This window comes from Artibeus jamaicensis, unplaced genomic scaffold (genome assembly GCF_021234435.1).
Source record: "Artibeus jamaicensis isolate MK-2021 breed Jamaican fruit bat unplaced genomic scaffold, CSHL_Jam_final contig_327, whole genome shotgun sequence".
Lineage (NCBI taxonomy): Eukaryota > Metazoa > Chordata > Mammalia > Chiroptera > Phyllostomidae > Artibeus > Artibeus jamaicensis.
The window spans coordinates 3655165-3679291 of record NW_026521772.1 but is presented as its reverse complement, the minus strand read 5'-3'; the positions used below and the strand labels follow the sequence as shown (position 1 = coordinate 3679291).

Below are 24127 nucleotides of genomic sequence, written 5' to 3'. Positions count from 1 at the left end.
TAATACGAGAAATGGGGCCACAACTGCTTCTCCGCTGAGTCTGTAGAGTGCAGGCTACTGATCCTAGTGGAATTTAACATCATGACATAATTTTTAAAACCACAGTGAAGCAATAATGTACCTCTTTACCATCTTCATGTACATTTTAGATAATTTTGGTTCTAGGCCCACTGCCGACGACGGTGTTTAAAGGAATTCTCCTGAGCACTTTAGGGATCCTCACCTGACACCACGTGCCCTGTGCTTCCCTGTACAGCTGCGCCTGCTAATGAGCGGTGCACCTGGGGCGCTTAGCTGGACTGATTGATTTGACAGGTGGAGGTGGGACAGGAAGGTCTTTACACCCACCGACCCCCGAAGGCCTTAGGGCGCTGAGCGGAACGTGGGAAATCGAGGTGCGGGAAGGGACGGAGGGGCCGAAAGACCTCACGATGCAGCCAACGTGCCCACGAGGTGGGCGCTTGAGGACCCAGCCCGCGAGGAGGCGGGGCCGCGTGGGCGGGGCGGGGCCGGGCGGGGCGGGGCCGCGGGGAAGCCCTCCCCCGGAGTAGCGGAGGTGACTGGTTGGGTCGGGGGCGGGGGACGCTCTGCCCCACGCCCTCCCAGTGCTCGGTGGTTTAAAGATGGCGGCGGCGGCGGCGTTGGGGGCGCGGAACCGCGGGAGGAGGAGGGAAGAGGAGGATCTGTGAGTCGCCGAGAGGCAGCGCGGCGGCTGCTGTGTGGAGTGCGGGCGCGGAGCCGCCGGCGGCCCGGCTTCTCAGGGCCGGGGCCTGGACTGGCAAGGAGGCCGGAGCGGCCCCAGGAGCCCGAGGCCGGAGCCGAGGAGGAATGTGACCAGGGGTCGGCGGGGGCGCGGGCGTACGCGAGCGCAGGGATGGGGCAGCAGGTGGGCCGCGTCGGGGAGGCTCCGGGGCTTCAGCAGCCGCAGCCCCGAGGGATCCGGGGCAGCAGTGCAGCCAGGCCCTCCGGCCGCAGGCGGGACCTGGCGGGGCGCACCACAGAGGCCGGCTTCAATATCTTCACCCAGCATGGTGAGTGTGTCCCGGAGCCGGCGTGCGGGCGTCGGGAGGCCGGGGGTAGGGCTGGGGCGGGGTGGGCGGCAGACAGGCAGCCCTTGGGGGTCGAGCGGTGGAAGGGTGCCCGGGAGTGGGGGCGGAATCCGCTGCCATCTGGGCCAGTCACGGGAGGCGAGTCACACCCCTCCCCCTCCGTCTCCAGCCTGGCTGGCAGCTCCCGGGGGCGGAGAAGGAAGGAAAAGTGGTCTAAGGGACCGTGGATGGACTCTCCTCTCCCCTGGGACCCGGGGCTTGGTGGATGAGGTGGGGTGTGAGCTCAGCCCTGGAGGTGTTAGTGTAAATCGGTCGTTAGCGAAGGGAACGTGAGGTGTGCCTTAAAGGGATTGGGAAATAGCGACTGAATCTCAGGAGACAGTGTCGTATAAAGTATATTCGTAAGTCAGGCGATGAGCAGTATCAGGAGAGTGAACAGTGCCTGCCCGAAATACCCTTCTGTGGGAAAGATAAGGGTGGTATCTCAGCACTCTTTTGATTCCCGACCCCCCCCCCCCGCCCAACTGAAAATGAAGGGCTTTGCCAAATCATCCCCCAGGTCTGCTCTTTAGAGTAGGACGGAATTCCGAGATAGCTAGTAGGGCTTAGAGGTTGGTGGAATCGGTTAGGACTTCGGGTATGAACACGTTTTTCTTCCTGCTCCGTGTGCCATGTACCCATACTTACGCCCTTCCCGTAGTCCTGAACCTATTACTTTGGTTATCAAGGTATTTTTAGAATTGTCTCTTTTGATAAAACACTTCTATCAGCAGAAGAGCATACACCTCTGAAATTAATGTACCTTTATTAATTTCATACTTGTACTACTGTGCTAATACGTTATATAACTTACAGTGTACACAGAAATAGAATTTAAGAAAGCATGAGATGCAAAATAAGTGTACTAGAGTTCTAGTAGATATCTTTGCCTACAGCCCAATGGATTCCTTTGCACTTCCTCTGAGGCGCACCCACCCACGCCACTTTTGAGACCGCTTTTCTAGAGGAAGGAAGAGTGGAGAAGGGGGAAAAAACAAAACTGACCTTCGTGAGATGTAGATAGCCTAAGCCCTAAGAGAAGCTGAAGAGAGATATGACTTCTGTATGAAGGACTGGATAGTTGAGGTCGGAGGAGAGGTAGCGGTGAAGCTGGAATTGCACTGAAGAGGCCTAGAGAACATTATAAAGGAGAAACAAGATTGGGTATTCTGTACCGCACAATGTAGGAGGAAAAGGAACTGAACTAGTTGTTAGAAATGGAGTTTTGGAGGAACTAACGCAAAGAAAAAGATGTACCCAGGGAGCTCTGGCTGTCAGGGGAGTATATCAGAGTTATATGGGCTTGGACTTTGTGAGTAAGCCTAGCTGTTTCTTATCGGAGATGTAACTGGTTTGGGGCTATTCGAGAAGTACATGTCTGCCGTTGATTGGCCTGGCTGGTGTGGCTCAGTGGGTTGAGTGCTGGCCTGCAGGACCAAAGGCTCCGCGGTTCAATTCCCAGTCAGGTCCAGGTCCCCAGTGGGGGGCGCTCAAGAGACAACCACGCATTGGTATTTCCCTCTCTTCCTCCCTCCCTTCCCCTCTCTACAGAAATAAATAAAATCTTAAAAAAAAAAAAAGAACTACATGTCTGCTATTAAAGATGTGAGCGAGCTTTTCTTCCAGGTATATGAATAAGCATGTTATGAGGGTGCTATTTAACTTTTTGTTGAAATCACTTTCTAAAACACAGGAGGCAAGAGTGGGCGAATAGTGTTCAGGGAAGAAATCCAAGTAGGTTTGCTTTGGGGAGTAGTGTTAGTTTGCATGAAACTTGGCCCAGTAGGCCTCAGTGATCCTCTTCCTCTAGCGTCTTATTCAGGACTTAAGATTGTCAGGGAAGGAGGTAGTCATGAAGAATGGAATAGGAGATTTTGAAGGATGGGTAGGAGTTGGATCTGTGGAGCAAGAAAACCAGGGCAGTGGTCAGGAGAAACATCTTGAGCGTGAACAGTGGAAATGAACATGATTTGCTGATGGGAGGAGACTTCTGTTGGGAGTGAAGCTAATCCGCCAGGAGTGAATTGCAGAGCAGAAGTCGCAAGAATGAAGTCCTGGTTTTCACTTCACCTGGCTGGGTGATTCGGTCACTTACCATCTTTGTTTTTTTTAATCTGTAACATGTTGGACTGGACGATTGTTAAGGTACCTTCTGACTGTTAAGATTTTATGATATTAAGTGAGAAGCAGTGGAAAATGTGGCAGAGAAGTTTATATCAGTTTACCTGATTGGCTGGTTTATAGGATACATCAAATCCAAGTATGAAATACTGAAAGACTGCCTTTGAATGGAGACAGTAGAAATGGGAGGGGTAAGTTTGAGGGTTACTTCATTCATTTAACAAACGAAAGCTTTTCAAGCACCTGTTATGTGCTGGGGATGTTGCTGTGACTATAACAGAATCTCTGTCTTTGTGGAGCTTAAAGGACTTCACGATTTAATGTAGAGGGTGAAAGAGGAGAGATCACTTTGGAATATTTATTAAGGGCATGAACTCTGGAGACATTCTGCCTGGATTTGAAACCTGGCTCAGCTGCTTATTTGTTTATCTATTTATTTATAGAGAGAAGGGAAGGGAGGGAGAAACATCCATATGAAAGAGAAAGATCAATTGATTGCCTCTTCTATGTGCCCCTACCAGGGACCGAACTGGCAGTCTGGGCCTGTGCCCTGGCTGGGAATCGACCAGCAACCTTTTGCCTGTGGAAGGTTGCTCAGCCAACTAAGCCACACCAGTCAGGACCAGCTGCTTCTTATCTGTGTGACCTTGGGCAAGTTACTTAACTTTTTTGTGCCTTGGATTCCCCATTTGTAAAATGGGCTTCATAAGAGTATATAGTAATTAAGCCTAGATTTAATGAGTTAATATATGTGAGGCACTTAGAATAGTGCCTGGCACATAGTTAAGAGCTAAGTATGTGTTAGCTGCTACCATTACTACTACTATTATTAAAAGTAGGGATGAGTCAAAGACCATAAGGTTTGACATTGGCTGAGATGATAATTATTCTGTTGACAAGTTTGGAAGTTTGAAGATGACTGAAAGGATGGGAATAGGGTAAGTTTGTTGTCAAAGACCAGTATGAAAACAATGGAGTTAGTAATTAGCAAGTAATATAGAAAACAAAGGTGAAGTGAGTATTGTCCTTAGACAGATGGGTATTTGTGGACTTGGTTAGATCAATTTCTCAACCTTGGCTGTATTGACATTTTGGGGTGGACAGTTCTTTATTAATGTGTGTGTTTGTGGGGATGGGGGGTGAGGCTGTCCTTTGCTTTGTAAGATGTTGAGCAGCATCCACGGCTTCTACGCAGTAGATGCCAGTAGTATACCTTTCTGGCAAAACCCCCCCCCCACCACCACATTGTGACACACAAACATTTCCAAGCATTGCTAGATGTCTCCTGGACAGGAGGCACAATTGCCCCTGGTTGAGAACCACTGCTTAGAAACGTGGTAGGTTTTGAATTGAATGAATCAGATTCCAGAGCCCAATAGTGGATCTGTCATTCGACATTTACACAAAAGAATCTGGATTCTAGAACTGATGGACACATCTCTGTCTTGAATTTCAATATTGAGATATTTGCACAGCATTTTATGTATGAAAGTTAGGTCTGACAAGCTGCTGAGTTTACATGTAGGTTTAAAGAAGATCCAATATGGTACATAGTTAATCAGTAAAAATGCACCTATGTTATAGAGATAGTTTATCTGAGTCCATGTTTTTCTTCTGGAGAAAAAAATGATATTTTCTTATTGAATATAAGAATGGTATTTTTATTGTTAATATATGGTGAGTTGTTAAAAGAATTTGCCTTGCTAAAAGTGATTTTTGAGAATGTAATTTTAAAAGAATAAAAATAATAAGGCTTTTGGTGTGAAAGAGGTGAGTACTGTGAGCCTTTTCTGAGCTCTGCTGTTGAACCTTTTTGGTGAGCTGGTGTTTTGTGACTAGTAAGTAAGCTGGTGTTAAATGCCTTTCTTTATAATATCTGACATACCTTACAACAGTTGAGTGATTGCACTTCAACTTCACTTCTCTCACTCATTTGCTGAAAATACTATCGTAGGTTAACCTTAACTCGTGAAGTTCTGAATACTAGAAATTTTTCTTTAACTCAAACTCATTGTTTTTGTGTGGCCTGCTTTATTTATTCTGAACCTGTAGTTAACGTTCTGATCTCTGGAGCAGGAAAGAGGTGGCACCCCAGTTGGACTGATGCTGTAGAAGAGACCAGGAAGGCTGTTGTGGAGAGTTTTAATTGTGGGGACCTGGCACAGTGGTCACTGGTTCTTTTTTTTTTTTTTTAAAGATTTTATTTATTTATCTTTAGAAGGGAAGGAGAGAGGGAGAGAAACATCAATGTATGGTTGCCTCTAGTGCATCCCCTGCATGGAACTAGCCTGCAGGGAACCTGCCTGCAACCCATGGTCACTGATTCTTGTGAGAACTAAACGTTGGAAAAGGAATCAGCTGTTGGGTTTTTATTAATCTCCAAATCTGTACAAGATACAGCTGTATAGCTGAGTCTGTATTTTTAGCCACGTGGCTGCTGAGATGTGATACAGATGTTGTTGTCACAACCCAGTTGCCAGTAAGGTCCCAGGTAAATTGTGAAGTCCTTAGGGGTCTTCAGCTTTAAAGAGAAAACACAAGACAAAGGAAGAGCGAGCATCTTTTCCCTTCCAGCCCCCATTCTAAGTTTTTTTTCTGTTCTCTTGAACAAAATTTGTGTGGTTCTTTTTTTAGAGTTAGTAAAGATCTTTTATGGCCTTCACCTCATTGGATCTTTACTGCTACTCTGAAATAGGTGGGAGCAGGCGTTAATTCTCTCATTTAAAGATGGAGAGGAGTTAAGAGAATTGCGTGACTTTTCAGGATCTCCTTGCTCTCAAGCCATGGGACTGAAACACAAGCCCTTTTCCCTGCATCTTGCTATAGCACAGAGATTTGGGGAGCTCAGATGTTCACATCAGACAGAATTGTATCACCTTCTGCCTTGTATCTGATATTAGTGAATGGTTTGCAGCTCCAACCTCAGCAGATTGTTGGATTAAGTAACAAAGTTATGCAAGGCTCTTAATGAAAGTGCCAGGCACCAAGTGCTCAATAAACAGCAGTTTTGTTGTCATTGCTGTTTACCTCAAGACTGTCGTGGAGATCATGAGTCACATGTGAAAACGTTTTGTGAATTATCTAAGACACTGCTGTTGTCAACGGTGGTGAAGATTATGAGTCATATGTGAAAATGTTTTGTAAACTAAGACACTGCTATTGTCAACATGAGGGCATGCTAAAGTGTAGAATTCTCAGTATTTACACTTTAAGTCTCTATTTTCTCTAAATCTGTTTCTCTCAAGTGACTCTTGGTTACTAAAGGACTTCCAGAAAGCAACAAAATGGTAGGGACATTTAGCCATCTGAAATCGGAGAAGAATCGAAATCACAGTAGGCCCACATGCCTACATTCCTCTGAAGGCCAATGTCGGCTTCTTATGATTTGTCTTATGATTTGTCTTAGGGGCTCGGGGTTCTTTTTCACTCACTCTTTTCATAGGATGTTTTTTCCTTCCATCAGAGAAGTTGAGCCAGAAACACAGGCCAGTGCAGATGTAAAGTTTAGGTACAGATTTCATTCTAATCTGGCACATTTGTTTGCTAGGTAGGATTTAATAACTTAATATTGTAACTTCCTTCATCTGACATCCTAGATGTTTTTATGCCTCCTTGTATTTTTACCTTTGGTTATAAAGTTTCTTGTTAAATGTTTTATTTATTTATTTAAGATTTATTTTTAGAGAGGGGAAGGGAGGGAGAAAGAGGGAAAGAGACATCAGTGTTTAGTTGCCTGTCATGTGCCCCCTACTGGGGAACCTGGCCTGCAACCCAGGCATATGCCCTGCTGGGAATCAAACCAGCAACCCTTTGGTTCGAAGGCCAGTGCTCAATCCACTGAGCCACACCAACTAGGGCTAATACAAATTTTACCATTTGTATATGAGATTTCAAAATACTTATAAATGTTAATTTCACTCAACAGATTTCTTCTGGAATAGGTAAATTTGAAGTTTTACCAAATCATGTAGACAGCTGCTCTCAAACTTAAGCGTGGAGAGCTTGTTAAAATAGAATGCTGGGCCTCACTCCCAGAATTTCTGATTCAGGTTTCAGGTGAGAGTTAAACATTTGCATTTCTGACAAGCTTCCAGGTGTTGCTGATGCAGCTGGTTGGGCTCACACTCTGAGAACCACTGGTAATGTGAAATTAGGAAGAGGAATAGATCAACAGTGATTCAAAGACCGTCAGCTGTGTCAGAAAAACGTGTTAATTCTCCTGCCTAAAACTGGTTCAGGCACATGTGTTTGTTCCGAGTCTAGTGTACACGTAAGTGTCACCGTTTTGTCTCATCTTTTGGTGGCAGGAAGAGATGATATGTTTTTGCTCTGGCTTCAACTTAAAGGTTCATATATTGAAGGTCTGTTGAGAGACGCACTTCTAAGAGAATCTTGAGTATCAGGGAGAAAGGGAGGGAGGGCACATCCGCTTCTCCCGACAGAGTGGACCTCAGTTCTTGGGAGAAGTGGTGAAGAAAAAGTTGGCACTTACTGGGTGCTGTGTCAGACATGTTGATACCTGTTTTTTTAAAAAAATCCCATCAGACCCTACTTGCCCAAATTGAAAAAGATTAGAGACAAAAGAATTTGGGATACCTATTCGTGATTCTATAGTTTTGGTATATAATGGTGCCTAGTTACCTTATGGGGTATATGTATATGTATAAAAGTGTGTGTGTATTCAAAGATATTTAGGCTTTTTTTTTTTAAGATTTTATTTTTAGAGAGGGGTAGGGAGGGAGAAAGAGAGGGAGAGAAACATCAATGTGTGGTTGTCCCTGACGCACCCTGTAACTGGGGACCTAGCCCGCAACCCAAGCATTTGCCCTGACTGGGAATTGAACTGTTAACCCTTTGGTTTGCAGGCCATCCTTCAGTCCACTCACTGAGCCACACCAACCAGGGCAATATTTAGGATTTCCCCCCTACCTGTCTTGAGACGAGTATTGGCGTTTTCAAAATGGTAAGACAGGTTGGACCAGTGTGCTCTGAGGCTGTAGATTGAGACTTCGATACAGCGCTCTTACAAAGGGTCAGTAGGCACTAACACTGCTCTTTGGAATCTCATGGTGACATTGAACTGCTGTCTCAGTCTCTTGGCTTACTGTTGCTATTATTTCTTATCGAAGGCTTTTATTATATTTCCTCCCCCTTTGTTGTAAATTACAGTTCTTTAACTCCCTTTGCTTTTTGGAAATTGCTAAGATTTACCAGATATCAGTGATGGTATATTGGGCTACTCTAAGAAGATGAATGTACTAAGCCATGTTTCTCTATGAATGTAGAAGAAAGTATAAAATATTAGCTATACATACCCTCTAATATTTGTTGTTGATTTATTACATTGTATTGGTAGAGGATCATTAGAAAGCTACTGATGATACTGTGTACTGATTGCGTAAGTATTTGTGTAAACGACTCTTGGATTCAGAGATACTAGGTTGTAAGAATTGATTTCTTTACCTTGCATCCTTCACACACAGTACAGGCCACACAGTAGGTGTGATTATGGAGCAATTGTGAGTAGTTACAGAACAACTTTTTTCTTATTTTTATATCCTTTTGTACAGTGTATTTCTGAAATAGTCATCAGTTAAACCCATTTTAAATGGCAGTATGTCTGGTTATTAATAGTTTTACCTGATAAAACTGCGTAGGTGACTATTTTTCCTTTGTATCTAGATGTACATCCAGATGTGTAGAATATCCAGATACAGAGTGTCCCTGCTCGAGTGTTTGTTTTGAGACTAAACATAATTACTTTATGTTTCTTTATTTTTCAAGGGTGTTAGGTTTGAGACTAAACCATTATTTTAGGGGGAACACTATTTTATAGAATGTTAATGTTAAAAATAAAGTACTCTGGTGATCTTGGGTTTATCTCTGGAGACACTTAATGTGGTATACGTAGTTTATTATTGCAGTATGCACTTTACAAGGACTTTTTCTTTCCTTTTTAGGTAATATGGCAGAATTTAAGAAATTTTTAACTGAACTCTCTAGAGTATTTTCTATGTTCTTTATTCAGTTATTTCATAGAAATTAATGATGTTAATGTTTCTGAGAGAATTTTAAGGCATAATTTAGATAGAACTGCTATCCAGCCCTCGCTGGTGTGGCTCAGTGGGTTCAGCACTGGCCTGCCATCAACCCAAGGGTCACCAGTTGGATTCCTAGTCAGGGCACATGCCTGGTCCCCAGTAGGGGGCACGTGGGAGGCAACCACACATAGAAGTTTCTCTCTTTCTTTCTCCTTTCCCTTCCCTAAAAAGTACATAAAATCTTTAAAATAATACAACTGCTATCCAAAAGAATGATGTTGCTTAAATAGATTTTGATGAACATGAGTCTTGTTTTGTGGGTGTGGAAGTGTGATATTTTATATAGTAACTCTTGGTTACCCATCTCTGCCTTTTTGGTTTGAGTGCATAATTTTAGTTTGTAAATTGTGGTCATTTTACTAATTATAATTAGGAAAATGTCTCAGTACTGTTTTCAACTAAACTTCAATTCAAATATTGCATAGATTTAAATATAATATTATGCTAAATTTGATTTTGGTTGCTTAAAGTAAGAAGTAGCTTGAGCGTTTCTTCCCCCTCTTTGCTCAGTGAGGTAAATGTGCTGAGTCTGTAGTGGTGGTACTGCCGGTTCCTCCTCCACGCTGAACTCTGCCAGGCCTGGCGTTTGATCCAGCAGAACACAAAGCTCAGCAGGCCCAGGCAGTTTACAGTCCCTGGTTTGCTCTCCAAGGAGAGGGAGGGTTGAGAAACTTTTCACTTGATGTGGTCAAGGTCAAGGAAAATGTTCTGTGGCTTAACATGATACACAGTGTGAACACATACCATTTTGTTAACATGTTCCTCTCTCTCTGTGCTAATTCCAGCAAATTAAAATAACAATACTGAATTAGGACTAAAGATTGTCACTTAGCATTTTGTGGTTCCAGATAATTACTAAGAGAACATTTTCCTAAAAGTAGCAGTCCCAACAGGCACAGTTTGTGTCACCATCTGTTTCCTATAGGAAAGAAAGATTGATTTTTGTTACAGTAGCTTTTGTTGTTTTTGAGACTTGCATTTCTTACTGTAGAAGAATATATAAAGTATCTCAATGTAAAAGAAAAATCACTACAGAAGCACATAGACTAGACATGCTCCCTTTAGAAAGTCGCCTTTGGTATTCCTGCCCTAGATCCATTCTCTCTTATCAGAGGAAACTGTTCATGGCTTGTGTATTTTCCCAGAACTTTCCATGTATGTACACATAGAGGAGCATGTACATATTAATACTTCTCTTGTCATTTTGTAAAAGTCATTGTACTGTATGGGTTTTTTCCTCCCAAATTTGCTTTTTGTACTTAAATGTCTGGAAGGCCTTTCTGTGGCAGTATGTGTAGGTTTCTTGTTCTTTCAACAGCTTTATAGTATTTCATGCCCTAGGTGTGTATTGTAATCATTTTGTTTAGATAGTAATCATTGTCTTATTGATGAATATGTGCTTACAAGATTATTTTTAAATCTCATTTTTAAATTTTTATATTACCAACTTCATCGTATCTGAAATTATTTTATATGTATACATACATAATTTATTTGATGTTGGAAGCAACTTCATGCTTTTTCATTGCACGAATTAATAGTTCATCAATTCTCACAGCTTTGAAGAGCTGCATTTCTCATATATTAAATTCTCAAAGGTTTACAGATCTTTTAAAAACTCTCTGCCTGGTTCATTTATCTTTATTTCTTCCTGTACTTTAATAACATAATGTTCTAATTATAATAATTGTCAACTTAAAATGCATATGCTTATCTGGGTAGTTCCCCATTATTGTGTTCTTTATCAAAGTTTGTTTGGATGTTATGTCTTTTAAAGATCCTTAGGATCAGATTTTTAAGATTTGGAAATCTTGATGGGATTTTAGTAGTTTTTTTTGGTAGTTATTTTACTTAATTATAGGTTAATTTGGGGATGAATTGACATTGTTGCATTATTGTGTCCTTATATCCAAGAACATGATGTCCCTTTGCCAGTCTCAGTAATCTTTTATGTCCTTAAAGATTTCTCATTTTCTTCATATTGTTTTTGGACATTTCCTTCCTTCCTTCCTTCCTTCCTTCCTTCCTTCCTTCCTTCCTTCCTTCCTTCCTTCCTTCTTTCCTTCCTTCCTTCCAAAAAAATTTGTCGATATTTCTTTCTTTTTTAAATATTTTTTATTGATTATGCCATTACAGTTCTATTCCCCCCTTCATTCCCCTCCACCCTGCACACCCCCTCCCCCACCGTTTCCCCCCTTTAGTTTATGACCATGTGGCTCAAGTTCTTTAGATTCTATATTTCCCATACTATTCTTGCCCTTCCCCCTATTTATTTTCTACCTGCTGTCTATGCTACTTATTTTCTGTACCTTCTCCCTTCTTCTCCTCCTCCCACTCCCCTGTTGCTAACCCTCCATGTGATCTTCATTTCTGTGGTTCTGCTCCTGATCTAACTATCCTCTTAGTTTGCTTTTGTTTTAGGTGTGGTTGTTAATAACTGAGTTTGCTGTCCTTTCAGTGTTCATCTTTTTCATCTTCTTTTTCTTAGGTAAGTCCCTTTAACATTTCATGTAATAAGGGCTTGGTGATGATGAACTCCTTGAATTTGAATTTGATCTTATCTGAGAAGCACTTTATCTGTCCTTCCATTCTAAATGAAAGCTTTGCTGGATAGATCAATCTTGTTTGTAGGTCTTTGGATTTCATGAGTTGGAATACTTCTTTCCAGCCCCTTCTTGCCTGTAAGGTCTCTTTTGAGAAATCTGTTGACAGTCTGATGGGAACTCCTTTGTAGGTGACTGTCCCCTTATCTCTTGCTGCTTCCAGAATTCTCTCCTTCATTTTAATCTTGGCTAATGTAATTATGATGTGCCTTGGTGTGTTCCTTCTTGGGTCCAACTTCTTTGGGACTCTCTGAGCTTCCTGGATTTCCTGGAAATCTATTGCCTTTTCCAGATTGGAGAAGTTCTCTTTTATTATTTGTTCAAATAAGTTTTCCACTGGTGGCTGTTCCTCTTCCCCTTCTGGTATTCCTATAATTCTGATGTTGGAATGTTTAAAGATGTCCTGGAGGTTCCTAAGCCTCTCCTCATTTTTTTGAATTCTTGTTTCTACATTCTTTTCTGTTTGGTCATTTTTTTTCCTCTTTCTGGTCCACTCCTTTGATTTGAGTCCCAGTTTCCTTTCCATTACTATTGGTTTCCTATGCATTTCCATTCATTTCAATTAGTTTAGCCTTCATATGTTCCTCTAATTTGTGACTAAAATCAACCAGTTCTTTGAGCATCCTGATCACCAGTGTTTTGAACTGTGCATCTGAAAGTTTGGCTATTTCTTCATCGCTTAGATTTGTTGGCTCTGGGGCTCTGAGTTGTTCTTGAGCCATGTTTTGATCTGTTCTTGCCTGTTAGGTATGAGGAGTGGAGCCCTAGTTATTCACCAGGGCGGGGCCACCCAGGTCACTGGTTTGTGATGCTGTATGTGGGGGCGGGGTCAGAGAGGGACAATGGCAGTTCCCTCTGCTGCTTCCTGCCGCTGGGGCCTGCACGGTCTGTCTCACTGCTCCCTCAGTGGGTCTGCCCACTTCTCCACACCTGGGATCCGCCTACGGCTGCCAGCATGCCTGGGTCATGCGCCCGGGTAGGTCCGGTGGATCTTTCCTGCCTGATCCCGCTCCGCTGCTGGCTCTGCCCCTCTTACCGGTTTGGCTGAAGGGTTCGTTGTTTTCAGACTTCCATGAAGTTCAGTTTTCTGTGGTTTTGGCTGCGTTTTTGTTGCTGAAACTTTGTTGTTTTTAAACTTGGTTGTGGGAGGAGGCACAGTGCTTCCACCTACGCCTGCATCTTGGCAGAAGTTCCTTGTTGATGTTTCTTGTAGGCTTATTTGTGGGCACTTGATAATTTTTGTCGTAAGTGTAATTTTTCTGTATTACGTTTCTCAATTGTTTATTGCTAGGAAGAATAGTGATTCTTTTTCTTTGTCAGCCTTGGGTCTTGTTGCCTTAGTTTACTCGGATTGCATCCAATTCTTCCTTTAATTATCTTTCTAGGTAGGCAGTCATATTTTCTGAAGTAGTAACTTTCTACCAACATTCTTTTCTTAAAACTTCACATTTCTATGGACTTTTTTAAAAAAGTATTATTTTGAAAAAGTGTTTATTATTACTATCCATCCTGATCACATTTCTATGACAGGTATAAGGCATTTGGTTGGAGGAGGCATGGTGGAGATACAGGTGCATCACAGGGCAAGAGATCATCTGTGCTTATTTCTCAATGAATTCTGGCTGTTGTTATTAGCAGTAACAACACGTTTTGTCCACTTAATTTCTAAAAAAACATCTAAAGTATATATGGTACATAAAACTAAAGTATGTGTAGCAGAAATGTATATATATATATATATACACACACACATACACACGCATACATATATTATAAATACACACATACATACATATATATTATAAATGTATTTTCAGAAATTTGGGCCCTGACTGGTGTAGCTCAGTGGATTGAGCACGGGCCTGTAAAGCAAAGGGTTGCTGGTTTGATTCCCAGTCAGGGCACATGCCTGGGTTGTGGGCCAGGTCCCCTTGGGGGGGCGTGAGAGACGCAACCACACATCAATGTTTTTCTCCCTCTTTTTCTTCTCCCTTCCTCTCTCTAAAAATAAATAAATTAAAAAGAAATTAATTTTTAATTTGCTGGTATAGTTTAGTAGGGCACTAGAGAAATTGTTTTTCCACACTCCACATAAAGAAATGTCATTGGTTATTATCTAGATAAAAATGTCACCATCTTTATCTAGATGGTGGTCAGCATCTAGATAAAGCATACAGTTGTTAATTTGTCTTTGCACTGAAAGGAATGTTAAGTTTGGTACATGCATTCCTCATGTGGACAGTTCACAGTCACAGTGCTACACGAGTACTTGGTGCAGCTAGGCTGGCCCAGAAACAGGAAGTGGATGGCTTCTAGAAAATCAAGCGTTATTTATTTTCGTCTCTTGTTTTAGCTTCTCTTTGCTCACTTTATTCTTTTCTAGGACATTCAATTCACATCACACTTCCCAATTTTTTAAATCTCATTTTTATTGGTTCTACATACATTTAACAAACAACTATGATAATGGTAAGGCTGAGATAATTTTGAGACCATAATACAACGTGTAGCCAGTATATTGTTTTTAGGCTTGTTCTGTGTTTGGGTTTAATTACCAGATTTCAGTATGTCTGGATGTATAGATAATTATAATGTATAGGTTTTTGTTTTATTTTTAGTATAGTTATTAGCATTCTGATTGGATATTTCTAGCACTTAGGTATAATTATAAATCTTTCTTTCCTCTTTTACAAAGGGCCCTTTGGCATCACCCTAAAGTAAGCTAGTTGTAGGGGCCTTAAGAAAAAATATGTATGATGTATGTATGTATGTATGTGTATATGTGTATATACACATACAGGGTCCAGCACAAGTAATGCCCCTTTTTTATTACAAAATATTTTATTGCAGAATCATAAGCATGTAATTCTGTAACATAATATACTCAAGCACACCATATGACATTTTAGGTGAAATGTTGAAATTAAAATTATAAATGATTACACCCGTATTATTACTCGACCAACCACACTCAAGCAGGCGTTACTTCTGCCGAACCCTGTGTATAGTGAAATGGCCAGCTCCAGAAAGTGGTGGAAGGGAGTGTTGTATGCGGGTGCACAGGGGATCATGCACGCTGTGGGTAGGAGTCACTCTGCAGCTGGGCCTCGTGGAAACTGAACTAATGTCATTAGAAATTAAGCCATTAGAAATTAAGACCGCGTACTCCGTCTTTCTCATTCAGGGGCTGCGAGGTTTTGGCATCTTCTTTTGCTCTGTACATCTGTTCAGTTTTCCTGTCCTCCAGCAGGCTTTCTTGGTTTCAGTTTGTATATGGAGTGTGATGGCTGCTCAGCTTCTCTTAGGACAGCCCCCAGTATATTCTTTTGGCATTTATTCGTGCTGCTAAATGATTCAAAACTTCAATCATTTGTCTACTCAATGACCAGTGTCTTTACATGGTTCAAAATTCAAATGGCACAGAAGCGTTTCTGCCACCCTCTTTCCCTGGCCACTCCATTTTGGCAGTCTGGTTCTAGTTTCTTGTGTGTACCTTCAGACATATATTATGCATGTGTACATATGCACGTGTATGTATGCATGTGTATCCCCCAGTTCTTCTTTTTAGAGACCAATGGACACATATTACAGGGTGAGCAAAAGTACGTGAAACAGAGTTTATCCTTGTATTATTTATTATTTGTATTAAACTGTAAACCTACTTTTGCCCATCCCTGTATTTACAGTTTTGTACCTTGCTTTTTTCCCCCACTTAATTTGCCCTGGATATTCTTTTATGTTAATGTATGAAGATCTTGCCTTTTTAAAAAAGAATGTATGCATAGCATTTCATTGTACAGATGACTTACATAATTAGGTTGTTTTCAGACAGTGTGACAGTGAAAAACCTTGTATGTGTCATTTGAAACATGAGCTAGTATAACTACAGAATAAATGCCTTGAATTGGAATTGCTGGTGGGATATAGGGACTTCAGAATAACCATTTATTGAATATCTTTTATCCACCTTTTTACATACTAAAATCCCGTGTGTATTTGATTCTATTTCCAGATTTCCGGTTCTTTTGATTTGCTTAATTATATGCCAATATCATACAGCCTTAATTATTCTACTTTTATAATGTACAGTATAGCGTGACGATTAAGAGTCATAGACTTTGCCCTGGCTGGTGTGGCTCAGTGGATTGAGCATTGGTGTCTAGACCAAAAGGTCACCAGTTCAATTCCTGGTGGGGGCACATGTCTGAGTTGGGGGCCAGGTCCCTAGTTGGGGGCACGTGAGAGGCAACCAGTCGATATTTCTCCTGCACATTGGTGTTTCCTTCTTTCTCCCTTCTCTAAAAATAAATAAAATATTTTTAAAAATCGTAAGCTTTTGTGCTAAACTAGGCACTTTGATTCTGGTTTTCACTTCCTTAGTTATGTGACCTTGGGCAAGTTACTTAACATTCCTGTAATTCGGTGTCCTTATTAGTAGCACGGAGATGATAATAACCTGTCTAATAGGGTTGTTATGATTAGTTTATAGAAAGTCCTTAGAACTGTGTTTGGCATGTAGTAAGTGCAGTAGAAGTGTTAGTTTTTATTAGTGCTGCTAGTTCTTCAGTTGCTCTTCATTTTCAGAATATTCCTGGCTATTCTTGCTTGCTCGTTTTTTATATTAACTTTAGAATCAGTTGGTCTGTCTAGGTAGGATGGACTAGGTTTTAGGTTGATAATAGCCCCCTCCTCATCCTAGTGGATTGTCACTCACACCACTTGTTCAGGGTGGATCTGTGTGTGTGAGAGTGTGCACGCACGCGCTCACACATGCTGGAGACCAGGGCTTGGCGGGAGGTGGGAGAGGGGCTACGCTCATCTTTTGTTACCAGTAGACCCAGGCTGATGGTCTTCCACCATCATTCTAGAATGCTGGCAGTTGCCCATGGCTGAGGGAAAGAGAGTGGTACTAGTGGATACGTTAAAAGCAAGAAGAACCCTGGCTGGCATGGCTCAGTGGATTGAGTGTTGCTGGCCTGCGAACCACCAAAGGGTTGCTGGTTCAATTCCCAGTCAGGGCACATGCCAGGTCCCAGTGGGGGGGTATGTGAGAGGCAACCACACATTGATGTTTCTTTTTTTTTTAAAGATTTTGTTTGTTTATCTTTAGAGGGGAAGGGAAGGAGAGAGGGAGAGAAACATCAATGTATGGTTGTCTTTCGTGCATCCCCTGCTGGGAACTGGCCTGCAGGGAACCGGCCTGCAACCCAGGCGTGTGCCCTGACTGGGAATCAAACCGCGATTGTCTGGTTTGCAGGCCCGAGCTCAATCCACTGAGCTACACCAGCCAGGGCTGATGTTTCTCTCCACCTCTTTCTCCCTCCCTTCTCCTTGAAGAATAAATAAATAAAACCTTAAAAAAAACAAACAAACCACTAATGCCCTTAAAAAAACAAGCCAGAAGAGATGTACATCACTTTCTTTTACATTTTATAGCCAAAGAAATATACGGCCTCACATCACATCAGGGGGACAAGGAAGGTGCAGTTCGGCTCCATGCGTGGGGGGGCAGCTAGAAATATCTGCTGGAGAGCGGCACTAACTACCGTAGTTCGCATGGCTGGTTGCTGAATGTCGGGTCACTTTGTGTTGTGTGCAGCACACTAACCCTCCCCCTTAGAGAGAAAACCCAGATTTCCATCTCATGACCACACTGAGCTCGAACTCTAGAATCTCTGAGTAATGTTCGGAGTCTTTTAGATCCAGAGAAGGTTTCTCTTGGTCCAGACAGCTGTGAATCGAGATTCAAAGAACTTTCTCCATCTTAAAGTGGAAAAAGTGGGGGAAAGCCATTCATGTACTGTTTTCCTTCATCTCTTCAAAGGGAAAGGAAAAAATTAATTTTCCCTTATTATAAAAACAGTAGCTTTTATTACAGCTTTTATTACAGAGAAAAAGAACATAACAAATAAAATACAACAAATCCAAAAACCTACCTTCCTCTTTGGAGACAACTGTCATTAATGATCTGGTATGCACCCTTTTCAACCCTCTTTCATGTGTGTGCTTTGTGTTCTTAACTAGATTGTACACACAGCACTCGATTGTACATGCAGTTTTTTGTTAATTATCTTTTTTTACTTTATATATTTTGAGCCTGGTAAATCTTAAAGGAGAAAGTTTTGTTGTTGTTGTTTTTCCCTTCTCAAAATTTCTTTTGCATTTACTCCTCCTCACCCTATTTAACATCTATATTTTTTTCTTACAATTTTTGTCATTCCTGTTTCCTTAGTTAGATTTAAGTTCTTGAAGGCTTCTGTATTTGTTATTTTGCTGAGCTCATACTAAATCAGTTTAAGGACAGGGCATATACCAATGCAGGTAATTATAGGGGAAAAGGCAGACGGCATTTCAGAAATTATTCCAGGGTACAGATCAATCACTAATTCATTTACAGTCCAGCATTGCTTAATTTGCTGATATAACCCAAACTAAGAAAGTACATATTTGTATACATCATTAAAGTTACTTTTTTTTTTTAAGATTTTATTTATTTATCTTTAGAGGGGAAGGGAAGGAGAGAGGGAGAGAAACATCAATGTATGGTTGCCTTCTTGCATCCCCTGCTGGGAACTGGCCTGCAACCCAGGCATGTGCCCTGACTGGGAATCAAACCACGATCGTGTGGTTCGCAGGCCCGCACTCAATCCACTGAGCTACACCAGCCAGGGCGAAAGTTACTTTTTTTTTTTTAAAGCCGAACTAGAAAACTCCTAGGATGTTACTTTTTTATATGACCTTTTGCATAGACCATACTTAGTCTGAGGCATTAACTCTTGAAAATAAAATGTGGAGGAGGACAGCAAGGTGATACTCTGTTCCTTTTAAAATGTCATGAGTTGTTTAATTTCTTCCAAGAAGAAGGAAGCGTGGGTTTACTCCCTAGTTTTTAGGTGGTGATTTACAAAAGAAGGGCATCCCACGGTGTGAACAGCCCATTTCTAAAAGTACATTCTAACTGGTCACATGTAGAGATCTAATGGGACTGAGGCCCATTTTTGTTCTTTTTCTTCTTATAGAATGTTACTCTATAACGTTACAGTGTAGAGGATCCATAGTATCTATTAAGTTGCATCAAATGATGTTTACCCCAGTGTGCTAAGATTAGAGATTTACTGCCATTAAACTTATAGGACTTTTTCTTATGGGTATTCTACTTAAGGAAAGATACAGAACTTCATCATTGCAGGGGTGTCCAACCTATGGGCGGCATGCGGCCCTGGATGGCTATGTATGCAGCCCAACACGAAATTGTAAATTTGCTTAAAATCTTTTATTTGCTCATCAGTTTTTGTTAGTGTTTATGTATAAACTGTGTGGCCCAAGTCAACTCTTTTTCTTCCAGTGTGTCCCAGAGACACCAAAAGGTTGGACACCCCTTTTATGTGTCTTGCACATAACGACTCACAAATTGTTAGTGTGCTCTTTCTGCTCTTGAAGATGTAGAGAGGTTGGAGAAGCTTAAAGGGGAAGAAGAGAAGGTGAGGCTTGTGTTTCTCTCTTGCTTGTTGGTCTGATGTGAGGTTGCATAGGAAGGGTAGTGAGGAGACAAGAAACACTAAGTTTAAATTAAACTTAGTGGAATTTTAAACTAATCTTCATAATCGTGCAGTGGATCTTTTCATAGTTTATTTTAATAACTAAGAATATAATTAGTACAGCCCTGGCTGGTGTAGCTCAGTGGATTGAGTGCGGGCCTGCGAACCAGACAATTGCAGTTTGATTCCCAGTCAGGGCACATACCGGCGTTGCAGGCCAGTTCCCTGCAGGCCAGTTCCCAGCAGGGGACGCACGAAAGGCAACCATACATTGATGTTTCTCTCCCTCTCTCCTTCCCTTCCCCTCTAAAGATAAATAAATAAAATCTTTAAAAAAAAGAAAAGAAAAGAATATAATTAGTACAACGTCAGGAGGTGGATAGGGAGGCATAGAAACTTTGATTGTTTTCTACACCTTTATGGTGAGGTTGTCATGAACTAGTTTACACTTGTGTGTTAGTAAGTTGCAGTAATTGATTAAATACCTCCAGCCTCTATTGTCTCATCATGAATACTTCAGGTAACAGTGTCATGATTTGGACTAATTTATAGACATGACGTTCTATTAGAAATTTTATAATTAATGTTTAGAGAGATAGTAGCATCTTAAAACAGACTTGCACAGTTCTAGTGTTAGCATGTTTTTGGTTTTTTATAACTTTATGTTGAAAGTTTCAAGATTAGTGAAGAGTTGTAAGAAAAGCATAATGAACTCTCATTTGCCCTGCCTAGATTCATTCCACAATATTTAATATTTTGGCAACATATGCCGTTCCTCCCTTTTCACCTTCTCTTCCTCTCCTTAACCAACAGTGTGTATCAAAATCACCTTTAGAGCATTTTATTTATTTATTTATTTATTTATTTATTTATTTATTTATTTATTCTTGGTGGCTATGTGATTTATTTTTTATCTTTCAATTAGAACATTTTTTTTAAAACGTGCATTTCTACTGAACCAAGCAGGTATATTCTGGAGAAAATAACAAACACCCTCCCTGTGATTTGGGTATGTACATCAAATTAAGAACTAGTTTATGATAATAAGGTGATAGTTTACTTTCATTTGGTGGGGCAAAGGGGACTCTGAAAATCATAATAGGCTGAAGTGCATGGCCTTAAAGTGTGTCTGGTTTAGTGTTGAACCTTTTCAGTATATTATTATTATCCTCTGGGTTCTATTATTGCTGTCGAGAAGTTAGTTCCTAGTATAATTATTTTCCTAGAGACAATATGTCATTCTGTCTAGTGGCTTTATAAATCTTTGTGTCTTTAGTATTTTGCATTTTCACTGCAAAGTAAGTAGGTATGGATTTCTTATTTATCTGCTCGTGATTCTTTGTGCTTCTTGCAACCTCAGCAGTTCTATAAAAGTCTCAGTAATTATACCTTCAAATACTGCCTCTTGTCCATTTTCTCTGTTCTTTTCTCTTTAAGATTTTTAAAATACATTTTGACCTTTTTGTTTTGTTCTCACATTGTGTAACCTCCGTTCCAAATTTTCAGTTGTCTGACTGTGCCACATTTCATATGTTTCATCAGAGTGTTTTTTTAAATTTGTATTTTATTGATTACTCTATTACAGTTCCAGTGTTTCCCCCTTTGCCACCTTTCACCCAGCACCTCCCACTCCCTCAGGCAGTCTCCACACCATTGTTCATGTCTGTGGGTCAAGTAAGTTCTTTGGCCACTCCATTTCCTGTACTGTACTTTACAACCCAAGGCTATTCTGTAACTACTTCTTAAGCTCCTCACCTCTTCACCCATTCCCCCACACTCCCTTCCTCCTGGCAACCATCAAAACACTCTCCATATCCATGATTCTGTTGCTGTTGTTTGTTTAGTTTGTTTTTTTGATTCCATTGTTCATAGATATGTATTTATTGCCATTTTATTGTTCATAGTTTTGATGATCATCTTAAATAGGTCCCTTTAATATTTCACATAATAATGGTTTGGTGATTATTAACCCTTTTAGTTTTTTCTTGTCTGGGAAGCTCTTTATCTTCCCTTCGATTCTAAATGATAGCTTTGCTGGGTAGAGCAATCTTGGCTGTAGGTCCCTGCTTTTCGTGACTTTCAATATTTCTTGCCTATCCCTTCTAGCCTGAAAAGTTACTTTTGACAAATTGGCTGACATTCTTATGGGAACTCCCATGTAGGTAACTGCTTTTTTCGTGCTGCTTTTAGGATTCTCTTTATTCTTAACCTTTGGCATTTTAATTAGGATGTGTCTTGGAGTGGGCCTCTTTGCATCCATCTTGTTTGGGACTCTGTGCTTCCAGTTTCTTCCTCTTTCTGGTACCCCTATGATGTGAATGTTGGAGTGCTTGAAGTTGTCCCACAGGCTGCTTACACTATCCTCATTTTTTTGGATTCTTTTTTCTTGTTATTCTGATTGGTTGTTTTTGGTTCCTTATGGTCCAAATCGTTGATTTGATGCTTGGCTTCCTCCACTCAACTGTAAATTGTTTCCCTGTAAATTATTCTTTATTTCAATCAGTATATCCTTTGTTTCTCTCTAAATCTTCTTCATGCTGTTGAGGTCCTCACTAGGCACCCCCAGCCCAGGATTCCAGTGCCAGATAGATAAGTCCCCATAACTTAAGGCTGCAAAAATCATCAGGGTTGAGTCGGTGGAAGAAACTTCTGGAGTCCCATGCAGTTTCCCTTAACTCACATGTAGACTTACAAAGATACACTCCCTCTGAGCTCCAGTTACCACCAGGGTAGCAGCTCGAAAGGTACCAATGGCATACAGGGAGGAACAGAAGTATCTGGCATCAAATTGGGAGCTGGGGCACAGATTTCTCGTAGACAGAAAGGCAGGCAGGGGCCATTGTGCCTTTTCTGGACCCTCCCCCACAGAGCCATAGAGCTGTGGGTGCCATATCTGAGACTCCATCACACTGGCTTGTAGTTTGCCCTGCCCTGGAGATCCCCTGAGACTCTGTCCCACACAATTTATGAGCCCACCCAAACTGTTAACCATGACTTTACCCTATGAATGGCTGATCTTGGCTCATGCTTCACAACTTCCTAAATCCTCTCAAACTAGCAACAGCCAGACTCAGTGAGCCCCAGTCCCTGTACCTCTTGCTAAGTGGCCCTAAGCCCTGTACCAGCCAGCCTAGATTCACAGCTTGGCTTCAGCTGAGAATCACCAAGCCCAGCACAGGTAGCGGCTATGTGAGACTACTTTATAGCTTGTTCAGGGTAGCCTCAGGCAGAACACAGGTAGGGGCTGCTGACCTTGGCCTGTACCACTTGAGGAACCCCAGAGCCTGCACACTCAGTGCCAGAGCACCATCACCCTGCCCCTGCCCAGCTGATCCTCCACGGAGGCTGGAGGCTGGAGGCTGGAGTTTGGAGGTTGGTGGTCAGTGGACACAACCAGTCCTTGCAGCTGACTGCTCTGGGTAAGCAATCAAGATTCAAGTACAAGAGGAGGGTGTACTCAGCCCTCATGAAGGGTGCACCTTGAGTACCCAGCTTGAGGGATAGGGGACGCTGTACAACTGAACCCTATAGGGCACTTAACTACATTAGGCCATACTACCAGTACAGGGAGTCATAGCAGCTCTACCTAATACATAGAAACAAACACAGGGAGGCTGCCAAAATGAGGAGACAAAGAATCATGGCCCAAGTGAAAGAGCAGATGAAAACTCCAGAAAAAGAACTAAACAAAACGGAGATAAGCAATCAGATACAAAGGTCAAAACTCTGGTTATCAGGATGCTCAAAGAACTTAGTTCTGAGTGCTCTTTTGTCTAATCTACTATTTAATCCATCTATTGAACTTCTAATGTCAGTTATATTTTTCATTTTTCATGTTCTGTTTGATTCTCTTTAAAAATGTCTGATCTTTTTAGAAACCAGCGGTAAAATACACATTATATAAAATGTACCATTTTAACCAGTTTGAAGCATGCAGTTCAGTGACATTAAGTATATTCACTTTGTATAATCATTACCTCCATCCATCTCCAGAAATCTTTTCATCGTCCTGAACTGAACTCTGTACCTGTCAAACTATAGTTCCCTGTTCCCCTTCCCCAGCCCCTGAAACTGTGAATGTGACTATTCAAGGTACTTCATGTAGGTGGGATCATGCAGTATTTGTATTTTTGTGGTTGACTTACTTCATTTAACCTCAAGTTCATCCGAGTTGTACCATGTGTCAGAATTCCCTACCTTGGGCTGAATAATAATCCACTGTATGCATGCGCCACATTTTGTTTCTTTATCTATTGACGAAGCTGTTGGGCTGCTTCTACCTTTTAACTATGGTAACTGATGCTGCTGTGAACATAGTTGTAAAAATATCTCTTTGAGAACCAGCTTTGATTCTGTGGGTTCCGCATACAGAAGTGGAGTTGTTGGGTCATGTAGCAATTCTGTTTTTAATTGAGGAGCTGCCATCCTGTTTTCCATAGTGGCTGTACCATTTTACACTCCCACCAGTGGAGCACTGGGTTGCAGTTTCACCGCATCCTCATTAACACTTACTTTCTGTTTTTTTGATAGCAGCCATCCTAATGGGTGTGAGGTGGTTATCTCATTGTGGTTTCAATATGTATTGCCCTAATGAATAAAGATGTTGAGCATCTTTGTGTGTGTTTGTTGGTCATTTGTACATCTTTGGAGAAATGTCTATTCAAGTCCTTTTCCCA

The 24127-nt window shown here is 41.4% G+C and overlaps 1 protein-coding gene across 4 annotated transcripts in view; it reads left to right on the top strand.

The window, feature by feature from the left end:
• Positions 1 to 612: 612 nt before the first annotated feature.
• Positions 613 to 24127, top strand: part of ABL2 (ABL proto-oncogene 2, non-receptor tyrosine kinase) — a 93934-nt gene continuing 70419 nt past the window's right edge. For all 4 annotated transcript variants that reach the window (XM_037145608.2, XM_053663723.1, XM_037145606.2 and 1 more), the window contains exon 1: positions 613 to 1031. In XM_037145608.2, coding sequence (XP_037001503.2) covers positions 875 to 1031 — 157 coding nt within the window. In that variant the 5' untranslated portion in view covers positions 613 to 874. The remainder of the gene's footprint in view (positions 1032 to 24127) is intronic.